The sequence below is a fragment of the Onychostruthus taczanowskii genome, unplaced genomic scaffold, assembly GCF_017590055.1.
Source record: "Onychostruthus taczanowskii isolate IOZ18803 unplaced genomic scaffold, ASM1759005v1 scaffold5, whole genome shotgun sequence".
NCBI lineage: Eukaryota > Metazoa > Chordata > Aves > Passeriformes > Passeridae > Onychostruthus > Onychostruthus taczanowskii.
Genome location: NW_024502568.1, coordinates 2836383 through 2848916, shown reverse-complemented (window position 1 = coordinate 2848916; position 12534 = coordinate 2836383). Strand labels below are relative to the sequence as shown.

The window sequence follows — 12534 nt, the reverse complement described above, 5'->3', positions numbered from 1 at the left end:
CTACATAGAGCAACAGTAATACCAAGTTAATGCAGTAATAGAAGAAAGCTAGACTGAAAATAGAGTGTGTAGATAAAAGTGTTCACAGATTTATTTGAAATGCAGTGTTGACTCCACAGGGATCAGTCACCAAAACTGAACAATAACATTTACATTTAACAATATTATTAATGACCCAAACGTTTTCATTTTGTGGTCTAGTATGTTTCAATGGACTAATTACACACACCATGAAAAAACTCTGCATTTATCAGTTTGCATGAAACTCTTTGCAAATGAGTGTTTCCAATGCCAAAATCATGTTTGTTTTGCTTTTGTTTTGGTTTGGTTTTTTTCTTATTTTTTTTAAGAAAATCTGGCAGGAAACTGATTTATGCTGAAAGTATCTCTGGAGCAGCTTTAATTTTTACAGTGTGCCTGAACTTTGTACATACATTGCAATTTAATTTCAAATACCATTTTAGACCTGCTTTCCCACACACTCTGTAGCAAATTTTACTCTTCTTTTTTTTCTGGATACCTTTAAAATTTGAACTTCTAAACACTGACATTCTGTTTATGATTTTTCAGTTGATCCTTGTCTTGGAGGGTGTAAAATGTGCTGTGGTGGCTCTACTTATGTGAAGAGGAGTAAATTTGTGCCATGGGAACAGGCATGCTGATAGACAAATGTGCTTTAACTGCATTGGTTGGAAGAAGCCCAAAGGCAGCCCAAGAGACCAGAGAGGCTCTTGTGTTTTCAAACACAGAACCTCTTCCTCTTGTAAAATCAGCACCCGTTAGAGAATTTTAGAGTCCATGCAACCAGATAGCTGAGAGATTGCCCACCCCACGGGCTGATAATGGAGAGGATGCTGGCAGAATTGTTTCTGTGTATTGCAGTGGCAAGTCTGTCTTTTTTCAGACCCAGAAGCTGCATCTTCAGGTAGTGCCAATTGCTCATTTGTACCATCTGAAGAGCTGCCAGGTCACTTTTCCTTGAAGGCCAGAACACAAGAGCTGTGACTTGCTGACAGTTTCCTGCTGCTTGTGTGAGGAATGTACTCCAGTTGGCTGCTTCACAGGAGCTAGGGAGTGAATGTAGCTCATGGAGTAACTTACTGTTGTGATGGTCCAATAAATACTGTGATTTTCTACATTTCCACAGTGAAAACATTTTTAGCAATGGAAAACTTCACATTCCACAATGCAAATAGTTTCAGTGTTTTAATGCTGTATCAAGCCGTATTCTGTTCATTAACAAATTGATCAGAGTTCAAATAATGTTAATTTACACTGAACTAGTAGTTTTGTTAGTCAATGGCTTCTCATGCTGTCCTTTTCCACTCTGTGCCTTGGAAGTGAAAGCAACATAGACTGATGTTTATCAATTTGATCAAGAGTACAGCTATAGGAGTATAATGTATTTATATATATACACACACACATATATATGAATAGCATGTGTATCAAATCATTTTATTATCCAAGTGTATTTCAAATATAACATATTAAAATTGTTTGTGTTTAAATGAAGCCTTTCTTGCTGTTCTGCTTCAGGAATGTAGTCAGAGCCAGTAGCATGATCTATGTGCATAGACTACAGAATAAGCAAGAGCAGTGCAAAATCTTCTTAAAGCCAATGACATAACTTTTCTTCAGTTCAGCATGAAAATTGACTCTTGGGCCCCAGAGTTTTTAACATATATTCGTAAAAAAAGAAAAAAAAATATCCATGGGTGTTTCTTAATGAGTTAGGAAAAATATGCACATTTGGAAAAAAATTAATTGGTTTTATTATTTAGTACTGATGAAGATAATGTTTGAGATCTTAATACAATCTTTTAATATTTTAAAAGGTAGGGAATAGTGTGGTCAATCAAAAATACAATTTTTTGGACAAGTTATAAATTACTACTGTAAATAAATTTACAAAAATTACTTTGTTGTTACATCACAACACATCATGGAACTGCATATTGTAAAAGTCTGTTGGAATAATGCTATATGCATTTTTATCATAGTAAATTATACTGTGTAATACATTATTAGCATTTTCTTATTATTTCAAGATTTTTTTTCATATGCTTTTCCCTTTATGTTTTTAAGCACTACCTATTGTTTTAAATATCTTATTTAGTAGCAAACATTCAACTGGTTTTATCCACAGACCTTTTATAGAATATGGTAAAATTCTTTCAGGGCTTTCCAGTATTGTTTCTGCTCTGACTTAAGTCAATGGAGAAAAGCTTATATACTGCAATAAAGACTTCTGTGTATAAAGCACACTGTGAAATATCGGCCCTGTCATGAATGCTCCCACTAAGAAACAGAAGGAAAGAAGCATAGCAGGAAATGACCTGCAAGTGGAAGAAATGGGAATACAATCCAGGCTGGTGAAGCCTCAGGCCAAACTTCTAGCTCCTGCTCCGCGGAACCCAGGCTGAACAGATCACCTTCATCCTGCCATGTGAAATATTTCAGGCAATGCATTACAGAAATCTCTGGCTCACAATAGTTTTAAAGAATGATTTATGGTACTGGCAATTTTTTTTTTTTTTCAGAGATCATAATATTCAGGCTGTCCTCCATGGAGGACATTTCCTGGCATGGCTTAGTATGGGAATAAATCAAGACACCTGAGCTAGCTGTGAACAATCTGCCAGATGAACGCTGCATGTTTGAGGATTTAGGGGTCTTTTCCACCCTTAACAATCCTGTAATTCTATGTTCCCACCAGCCCTGATGGACACAAGCATTGATGGATATGAGCTCGGCTGGAGCACTGCACTGCTGTCTGGCTCCCCAGGACAGCGTGGTGGGACTTGGCTTGGGGTAACATCTCATTCTACCTCAGATGGATCCTACCTGGGATTATGCTCTGTTCTGTGCAGTGGATGGAAGTTCAGTGTAAGTAAGTGAAACTGCTTACTGCGGCTGAAGTTATCCCATGTGTCTCCATTCCATGAGGTTTGAAATGGGGAAATAATAATTATTTTGAAATTACTTATATTGTTGTGATAATCTGGAACATTTAATAAATTGTACCTTGGAAAGTTGTGTGAAAACAACATTGGAAAAGTCAAGTACCTTCTGTTGAAAAATGACTCTTTTTTCAGAAAAAGTATTCCTGCAACATTCCTATCAGCTTGGATAATAATTTAACTCCTGAAAGACGAAGGCTGTGTTACTATATGGTGAATGTATTTTATATTGCCAAACATTATTGCTTTGTAAAGTGTTACAAATTTATGTGAGAAGAGCTTTTTTAACTTAAACTGTAACACTACTTCATGGTCAGCATAGCAAAGTCCTTAGTGGGGTTTGCCTCAATAAATAATACCTTCTTCTTAGTGATTATTCTGGTGTATTTCAGTAATATTTTCTATATACTTTAGAAGGTGCTTTTGAGTCATAAATGGATACTTCCTGAATTGTTATTTTCAGTCATTTTCCCCCTACACTGCTAGCATCTGCTTCAGTGATGTATTCATAGTTGGGTGTGAATTAATTGACCGGTGTGTTCACCCTCTGTGCAGTCCTAGTTTTGCCTGAAAAAAACCATATATTTCTCAAAAATGTGTGTTGCATTTTCTGTAACTCCCGAAGCTCCAACTCAACCTACTCCCCATGTCGGCATAGTAGGCAATGCAGCAGCACCACCCTGTGGGAAATAACGTTTTTTCCTCATTTACAAGACAGGCAAAATCCAGAAGGCTGGATGGATACCTGGGAGCATCCCCAGGCATCTGTGGTCCAGAGCAGTCCTGCAGAGTACAAAGGAGGTGAGGCACAACAAATACACTATTGCCATTACTATGTCTCACAGTTTCTTCACTGTGCAGATCGAGCTGCTATGACTTCATAAAAATTCAGGCTCATATTTTTTTTTCCCTCAAAAATAATTTATATCTTATCCTTATTTCTTCAAGGTCCTTTTTTTAGGAGATATCCTGGTGGCAGTGTAGAGGGGAGAATGGATGTGTCATCATGGCTTGCACCACCTCTTCCTCAAATTCTTCCATGCTGCCGCCCACCCTCCATGCCCTCAGTGGAGTTTACATAGCACTGATGGTGAGCTTAGAAGCCCTCAAGATTCACAAAGGCAGTGGGATCACCTAACAGACCCTTTTGTCCCCACAGCTGGGCACACCAATGTCATGTCACCAGTTCCTGACTTTGCCCCCACTGCTGTTGCAGCCAGCTTTCAGGAGTGGTCTGTCAGAACTGTTTCCAGTCCTTCCTGCTCTCCCTCCTCACCACTCACTCCCTAGGCAGGGTTGCCTTTGTATGTAAGAGAGAAGCTGGCTGGTGGCTGGGAAACAAGGGGGGATTTTACTCCTGTTTCTTAGGAAGAGGGTGTTTGCAATTATATACACTTGATTGCTTTTGCTTGTGTTATGAAAGATTCTCTGAAGGAGAGCTGAGAAGAAAAAGGTTTGTTGGTATTTTGTGATCTGGCATTGGTGTTTTGCACTCCTTCATAGCTTGTCATCCTGACTGAACAGGGGTGGTGCTGCTGTGGGTGAAGGAACACTCCAGGACGGCTAGAAACTAAAGTGCACATCCTTCCTGATGGGCTCTGTCGCCAGTTTGCTTCATGCTACACTACTGGCTAGGATTCCTAAGTGTTTTGGAAGTAAAGCATTAGTTTTCCCTGAGTACTATGCTCTATCAAACACAAGGACAGCACTGGGAAATTGTAACGGGACACTACAAACAATATTGAAATTTAGTTGTACAGCTTCTGGCATTTCAGCATTTTCTTCCAACCATGTAGATCCTATGGGCACCTGCCGAGGCTCAAAGTCCTGCCACTGAAATGACAGCACAAGCATGCAGGAGGAGCAGAAACAAGCTAGGAGAAACGCCAGGTCAGGCTGAGAAAAGCCTGCCTCCCATGGGCCTCTGCAGGCACATGTTAATCGTTTGAGTTTCATTGGCTCTCCCAGTTGTTCCGCCCCCATTCAGCCCCTGTTTACCATATATGCATATCTCCTAAATTGTTCTTCCCTTTCTCAATCCTACTGGCCCCAGTTTGCTGCAGTGTTCTGCCCATTATCCCATTGGTTCTCCTAGTTTGCTGCCCCTCCCCTGCACCACTTTTCCCTGTTCCCATTGGTCCTCATCCCTCAGAGCCACCCCTTTTTTCCCCATATTTAATCCTGTACACTCCACCCTTTTCTGTCTCTATCTCTGGACCTTCTTGGAAACAATGGGCAGCCTTTGGATCTCCAAAAAAAAGACCTGTCCTTTGCCTTTGTTAGCTTTTATGCAAGTGTGCTCCAGGCTCCGAAAGTGTGGGTTGCTCTCTGGGACCTGTTGAAGTGTGCTGCCTCAGGCACCCACCCCTTTTTCCACATGCCCCTTGTGCTCCCCTGCCCTGCTCTGCTCTGGTTGTGCACTCCCCTCCATGTCTAGTTCAGGTCATTTCTTGTGTGTGTTTGCTATCCCTGGCTTTTTTAACAAGCATGGTGGTAGCCATCTCTTTGGCATCTAAAAGAATGTCCTTCCTTCCTCTGCAGATGTTTGCTGTTGTGGTTCCTGATAGGGTATTTTGGGTAAACTAGACAGATGTTTTGTGCACAGTTTAATTCTTTGGTGCAATGCTTCTGGAGCCAGCTTTGCTAAGAGCTCAGGGAAAATAAATGAGGCTGTCTGCTCAGCCTTTCATATCCTACCAAAACTTTATCCTTCTTACTTTTTGGAATGGTTATTTCACTTTACTTAATATACTAACATGAAGGCTGGTCATCAGAGAGATACCCAGAAGCAACAGTTTATAGATTCAACAGGCTCTAGTAGTTCACAACAATAATAGACATTTTGTAAGCTTTCCAGTGGACGAGCTAAACAACGTTTATTTTTCATAATTAAACAGCATACAAGGTAGTAAACTGAACAAGCCTTCAACAAAAAGTTTCTTCTATGAAAGATATTTTTGAAATACTTAAGCTTCAGAAATTTTATTTGTGTATAAGCATGCCCTTCAAGTATACAAACAAAATACTACAATATGATTCCCTTATCTTTTTCTCAGTAGAAAGTAATATCTGATTTCGGCGTGGAAGTTCTGTGTTCTACAGACCATCACTTGAATACAACATTTATACCCGTGTTAGCATTGAAGACTAAGCTAGATTAGCTACAAATATATAGTTAGCCAAGCATGCTCTCTGTTAGTGAATGAACAAATCAATTGTTGTCTGCAGTTTCTACATTATGAGCGGAAAGTGATGCCACCTATGTTCCATTTTGTCATAATATCTATCTTCAAAAGAAAAACAAACAACAACAAAAGTTTCGAAAGTCTGTTGAAACCTCCTTGGTTTGGGGGACTTTTTGGTACATAGGATTTTTGTGAGCTTTAGCTTGAGATGGAAAGTCGTAGCTCAGCTAATGCGTTCAGATATTCTTCATTGTTGGGATCCAAAGCAATGGCTTCCTCATAGCATTCAATTGCTTCTTGTTTCTTACCATTTAGTTTATGAACGAATCCAAGTGTACCAATATCGGTGGCATCGCCTAAACCACTCTCAATTTTCTGTTTCAATAATGTCTCCACAGCTTCACTGGACCTTTTTCTTGGATAGGAATCTGTTTCCAGTTTCAGACATTCTATGTAATATTTTATGGCTTTTGATTCTGACTTCATGTGAAATTGCTGAAAATGACCATAATTGAAGTAGATTTCTTGTTTTTCATCACAGGCTAGACCATTTCTCTGAAGCACTTTCTGATATATCTCTTCTGCTTCTTCATACCTCTTGCCTATTGCATATATGCCTGCTAGGTCACTATAGGCAGAAAAAAATACTGGCTTTTTGTCAATCGCTGTTTTAAAATGAAAAATGGCAAGCTGGATGAGATTCTCCATTTCCTCTTGAGGTGGGTATCTTGTCTTTTTCAACTGAAGTACCTTGGATCTGTAGCAGAGTCCTAGTTGGTGATGCAGAGTGGCAGACTTTGGTGTCAGTGCTAGGGCCTTCTTCAAAATCTCCATTGCCGTGTTCACGTTCTTTTTCTTTCTGTAAAAATTAGCAGCATGTCGCAGGAAAATAGGAAAGTCAGGGGTTTTCTGCAGTCCTTCTTCAATGTACCTCTCTCCTTCATCAGCTCGATTTAATCGCTGAAGTTCTAAAGCAAGCAATGCCATGACGGTGGTGTCCTTTGGATTCAGTTCCACTGCCCGCTTCAGGGCCTCCAGGCATGGCCTTACCTCTCCACCGTACCACTGAGCGTTACCTTCCAAGCGATACATTGCTGTTGCATAGCCAGCACTAAAATCTGAGTTATTTGGCTCGCTCTGCAGAGCATTTTCAAAGCAATTCTTTGCCCTCTCAAAGTAATTCCTCCCAAACCGTAATAATGTCCATCCTTGCTCAGCGTAGATCTCTGGAAGCTGAATCTGCCCATGAGCAGTACTTGAAAGCTTTTTGCAGCTGTTTTGCACTTTGCTTACATAAGTTTGAGCTTCTTCATATCTCTGCATGTGGTAATAGATCCAGGCATAGTTCCCCCAGGTAACAAGACTTCTCCTGGCAATTTCATCTGGATAACGTTTTTGAATAGCTTCTTCAGCTTTTCTGAGATTTCTCAGGGCTTCCTCATTTGAATTCTTTAGGTGATTTACATAGGAGAGTAAATTATAATCTCTAATCTCATATTCTGCCAAAAACTTGATATGATTAAGTATTGTTTCCTCTAGGGCCTCAAGACTTACATGCGTCTTCAGCAAAGTCCATGTAAAATGACATTCTAACTGCAACAGGGAAGTCTTCAAGGAATCCTTGGAAATGGCACTAGAAGAAATCAAAGAAAAAGTTGTTTATACCCCATTTACTTTTTGCTATTCTTGTTTTTAAGCCAGGCATTATGTACTTTAAAGGCAGGCAATACCTCACTTGGTGCCCTTAGTCCACAATACTTTAAACAAGCCAAAGCTGTAGGGAGCCCTAGGTCCAAAGTGCTGAATAGTGATTTTAGTAATTCTTATTGCCAGTCTATGATGGTGCCTCTTACACAGAAACAGATGTTACTATGGATGATAACATGAAGGGCTGGTCTCTGTAGTAAAGCTAGCACACCCTTGGGCCTCAGGAACATATTTCCTGTGCTGGGAACAATTGTTGAAGCCTACCCAAAAGATGTAATCACTTAAAATTCCCTTAAGTTATAAATAATGTGATTTGATCAATTTCTTAAACCTTTGTACATGTTATGGTTGGTATTATAAATTTAATTTTGCATTTCCTGCATTTTTAAATCCTTGTATGTTAGATCATAGCACCATTCTTATGTAATGGTTATACTGATTATATGGGTAATGTATCCAGGAATTGGGTCGCAGATCTCACCAGCCTCTCCAGTTGCTGACACTTGAATGTACAGCCCCATTCCACTTGCTGGTACAAACCACACACTCACCCACTAACCCTGTGGCTCCTTAGATGCTGCCTCTGGATGTCCAGTGGCTGTTAGGGAGCTTTTCTCTCTCCCCAGGTGCCTCATCCCTAGACACACACACTCACACACCCTTATTAAGCAGACCTTGGTGACATACTACTGGTCCTTAATACAGTGTCCCTGGTGTAGTTTAAGCCCAGCTGGCAGCTAAGCATGATGCTGCTGCTCACTTATGTCCTCCTGTCCCCCACTGGTGGAACATGGAGAAGAATCAAAAGTAAAAATTGTAGGTTAAGATCAGAATTTAATAATTTTTAATAACTGAAACAAAATTAAATATAGTCATAGTAAATATTAATAATTATGATAAAAGGAAAAAAGAAAAAAATAAAACTCAAAGAAAAACAAGTGGTGCACAGCACAATTGCTTACTACCTGCTGCCTGATGCCAGACTCTGTCTCTGCACCACAATCAGCCCCCTTCCAGGTGGCTCCCTCAGTTTATATACTAGGCATGATGTTCTCTAGTGTGGAATATTCCTTTGGCCAGTTCAGTTCACCTGCCCCAGGAGTGCTCTCTCCAGCTTTTTTGTGCACCTCCTCACTGGCAAAGCACGAGACACAAAAAAGTCCTTGACTAGGATAAGCACAACTACAAACAAATTGTGAGTGTGTTATAACTGGCATAATGAAATCAAAAACACTGTACCAGCTGCTGAGAAGAAATGAACTCTATACCAGATGAAATCAGGACAATCCCTCTCCATCATTCAAGAGCTTTTTCTTCCTAAATGGGGTCTGGGAGCCACCAGAGCAGAATGTTATTTGGGTTTCCCCTGCTGCCATTGCCTGCCTGTGTCCTTGTGTGGGTGCACAAACTGGCCTTTGTCACACAATCAAAGGGACATTTTTACAACACAGAGATGACATTTTAGTCCACACTGTCCTTTCCCTTAATTAAAGAAGGATTGACACACAATTCTATTACTGAGGCTTCAGTCAAATCTTTATCAGAAACACTTCCTTGCTCTCCCTCCTGTAAATCCTAGCAGGTCTAAGAGCCTGTGGGGCAGAGCATGTGCTGCTTCTCAACTGCACAATCAAATCTTTTGGGTAAAAAAAGGACTGAGTGGAAAGACTGCAGAATTATGAGGAGGCAAATCAAGGAGGAATCACCACCATAAGTCTGAGAGAGACAGATTATACCTCTTTGGCTGGGCACCAGCTGCACCTGCTATAGCCTGGATTTCATCCCCACATGGCATGCACAAAATTTCTCTCACTTTCTGTTCTACTCACAGAGACTTAACCTCATTAGAGAAGCAGTAACATGACAACATTCAAGAACATCCTTATTTTATTTTGGTTCTTCTCTAAATATTCTGTAAAATATTTTCTGTTTTTAGATGCTCAAAGTCCCTCACTGCTTACATCTATGTAAATAATAAGCATTATTTTCCCGTGGCATAGAGAAAAAAAAGTATCTTTCAGAGACTGGATTGCTTTCTTACCTCATGGTTTTCCTTCTCTGCTCGCTTGTCTTCAGGTAGCCCCAAAGCCAGAGGAGTGCTGCCTACTGCTGTTGTGCCTTCGATTTATTTGGTCCAGCCCTCACATGCTCTGTGATGAAACTACTGGAAAAAGAAAGTGAAACTTTCCGAAAGCAGCCTGCAGCTGAGGAACTGAAACTGAGTAACTAAGCTGCGCTGTTTGTGCCTGGCTCTGTGCCATGTATTATTATTTGTTGTGGAGAATGTGGCAGCAGCTCCTAATGTTCCCAGCGTTTACTATGTTCAAAGGCAGAGACATCCATGATAAAGAGAATATTTCAGGCTAGTGGGGGCTGACCTGGTTATCCTGCATAGGCTAGGCAAGGGTCATTTGCCCCTCGTGCCTCTGGTGATACACTTTGCACAATTCTGTGCCATGCTGTGGGCTTCTGTTTTATTGATGTTGTGTCACCCACGTAACACACATATTAACAAACCCTTACCTCCCCTGCCTGCACTCCTTCATCCTGTGCCTCCACACCACGAGGTCTCTGCTGCTGTGTTTTTGTGTCACAGGCCTGTGTTTTTCTGCACTATGCCATCGTCTAAGAGTACTGAGTATCCCATCTACAGGAAATGTTTGTTGCTGCTCTCTCCATAAACCCATGACTCTCTGTTACTATAAGACATGAAAAAACACAACGCGAACATGCTGCTGTTCTCAAGGTAAAAAGGGGGAGGTTATTTTCTGATTCTAACATTTACAGATTTCCAAAGGTGATAGTGGACTGGAGGGTGAAAGTGCCACTTCTCCAATGACACTGGACAAACCAACAGTCCATCAAATTTCTCCTCTTCCATAAAAGAATGCAAAACAATAAGTTATTTACAGAAAGTGTGTAAGAAAGTTTGCTACAAGAATGTAAACATCAGAAGGCTTAGAAAATCTTAAAAAAACCAGAACAACTACTATCCTTTCACAAGTCACATTAGACAGAGGCAGTCAGTTTGAGAAACTGCTGTCACAGGTGTGCCAAGCAAAACAAAGCTGAAGACAGGTTGGGGCAAGGTCAAACTGAGCAGACCTGCATGGTCCCCAGGCCATGCAAAGCCATTGCAAAGCTTACAGCCTGATGCTGGCAAGAGCAATGCCTGCTACAGGCTATACACACAGCAACAGAGATGGGAATGGCCTGGAGACTGGAGCATCTATGAACAAACAACTCATTGGTGCTTAGTTTAAAAAAATTTAAAATGCAGACCTGGCTCTGTAAACTTGACTTTGGGAGTAACAAAAAGAACCAAGAAATAGATCATAACATAAATAAATGGCAGTATATATAGTAAATTCAGATGTAACCTAAAGCTGCAGATCAGGGAAGAAAAAGGAAGGTCTAAAAGTGTGTTACCAAACTTGTAAAAATTACTCAAACTAGATCTGGTGGTGAGAGGAAAAAGAAACCACAACCCTCAGCATGACGGCAGAGATATAAGTACATGATAACTGTTCCTTTCCCTAAATTTCTTCTTCCCTTCTTTTCTCTCCTTTCCCTTTTCCACCCTTTCCCTCCTTTAAAAAAACCCAACAAACCAGTCTTACATATTAGAACTTCTGGTTTCTACAAAAAAATGGAGAGCCTTAGTAACACACCCACACCCACCCCCCTTGTGTCTCATTTAAGTGTCTGTTTGTGTGCTTGTGTGTTTGTGTGCGAGTCTGTGGAGGGACTGATGGAGCTGATGTTTCAGAGCTCAAGACAAAGGTTAGTACAGCTACTACTCGGAGTATCATTCAAGATTCTAGCAACCAGATATTTGATAGGTGATAAAAAGACACAGTGGATTGAGAAGGAAAAAGATAAAGGTATCTACACAAATCCATGTATTTAATGGAAAATAAAGGTTGTAGGTAGTTACAGGGGAAAAAAAGTTTGAAAGGTTGCTGCAATGCCAAAACCAAATGTGTAGACTAATGATTTATTATGGTACTAAGTATCTATGGGTTTCTTGCCTCTGCTTCTGTCCTTGGCATCTGTTTTCCCTGGTACACTGCTTGGCACATGTGGGAAAATGCAGGCATCTTCCTTCTGAAGTGCAGAAGTTTGCCCTAGTTTCCTTAATTTTTTACTAATTTAGTTGCATCTATATGCTATGCTTTGACACAAATGCCTATTAAATAAAGTACATGCAGAAAAGTGCTTAAATTAGAATAAGTAAGAGAACACTTATGCAAAGCCTTTCTGCACCATCTGTAGCTTGCTGGGCACTGCACAGGAAAATTCAGAAATCTTTCTACAGCTCTGCTGCTTTCACTTCAGAGCAAGCTGTGGCTAGGCTGACTGCTCTCAGGAAGAGCTGCACTGCATAGCGGCAAATGCAGAACCTTCTTGGAAAACATGTCCGGAAATGGGCTGGGAACAACAAATGCATTCATATTTAATAAAAAGTCTTTGGTTGTACATACAGAAGAATAAGAAATGTCTTCAAACATATCTACACATTTTATGAAAGAAAATTCAAATCTGGATATTTCCTTGGAGCTGAAATGGATATATGCTGACAAAGAATTCCCCCTGGAAGCATTAGGTCAGCCAAACAATTGCCTGAAATGCAGTTTTCCTTTTTAAAAATAATGTAAATTAACTATACCATAGTAAAT

General features: G+C 40.3%; 1 protein-coding gene across 1 annotated transcript; it reads right to left on the bottom strand.

The window, feature by feature from the left end:
- Positions 1-5833: 5833 nt before the first annotated feature.
- On the bottom strand, positions 5834-10607 carry LOC121341805 (interferon-induced protein with tetratricopeptide repeats 5-like). The gene is made up of 3 exons (XM_041415641.1): positions 10379-10607; positions 9897-10019; positions 5834-7781 (listed from the first exon to the last, which is right to left on the bottom strand). The coding sequence occupies exons 2-3, from the start codon at positions 9899-9901 to the stop codon at positions 6347-6349; spliced, it is 1440 nt and encodes a 479-aa protein (XP_041271575.1). The 5' UTR covers positions 9902-10019; positions 10379-10607; the 3' UTR covers positions 5834-6346.
- Between the last annotated feature and the right edge of the window lie 1927 nt (positions 10608-12534).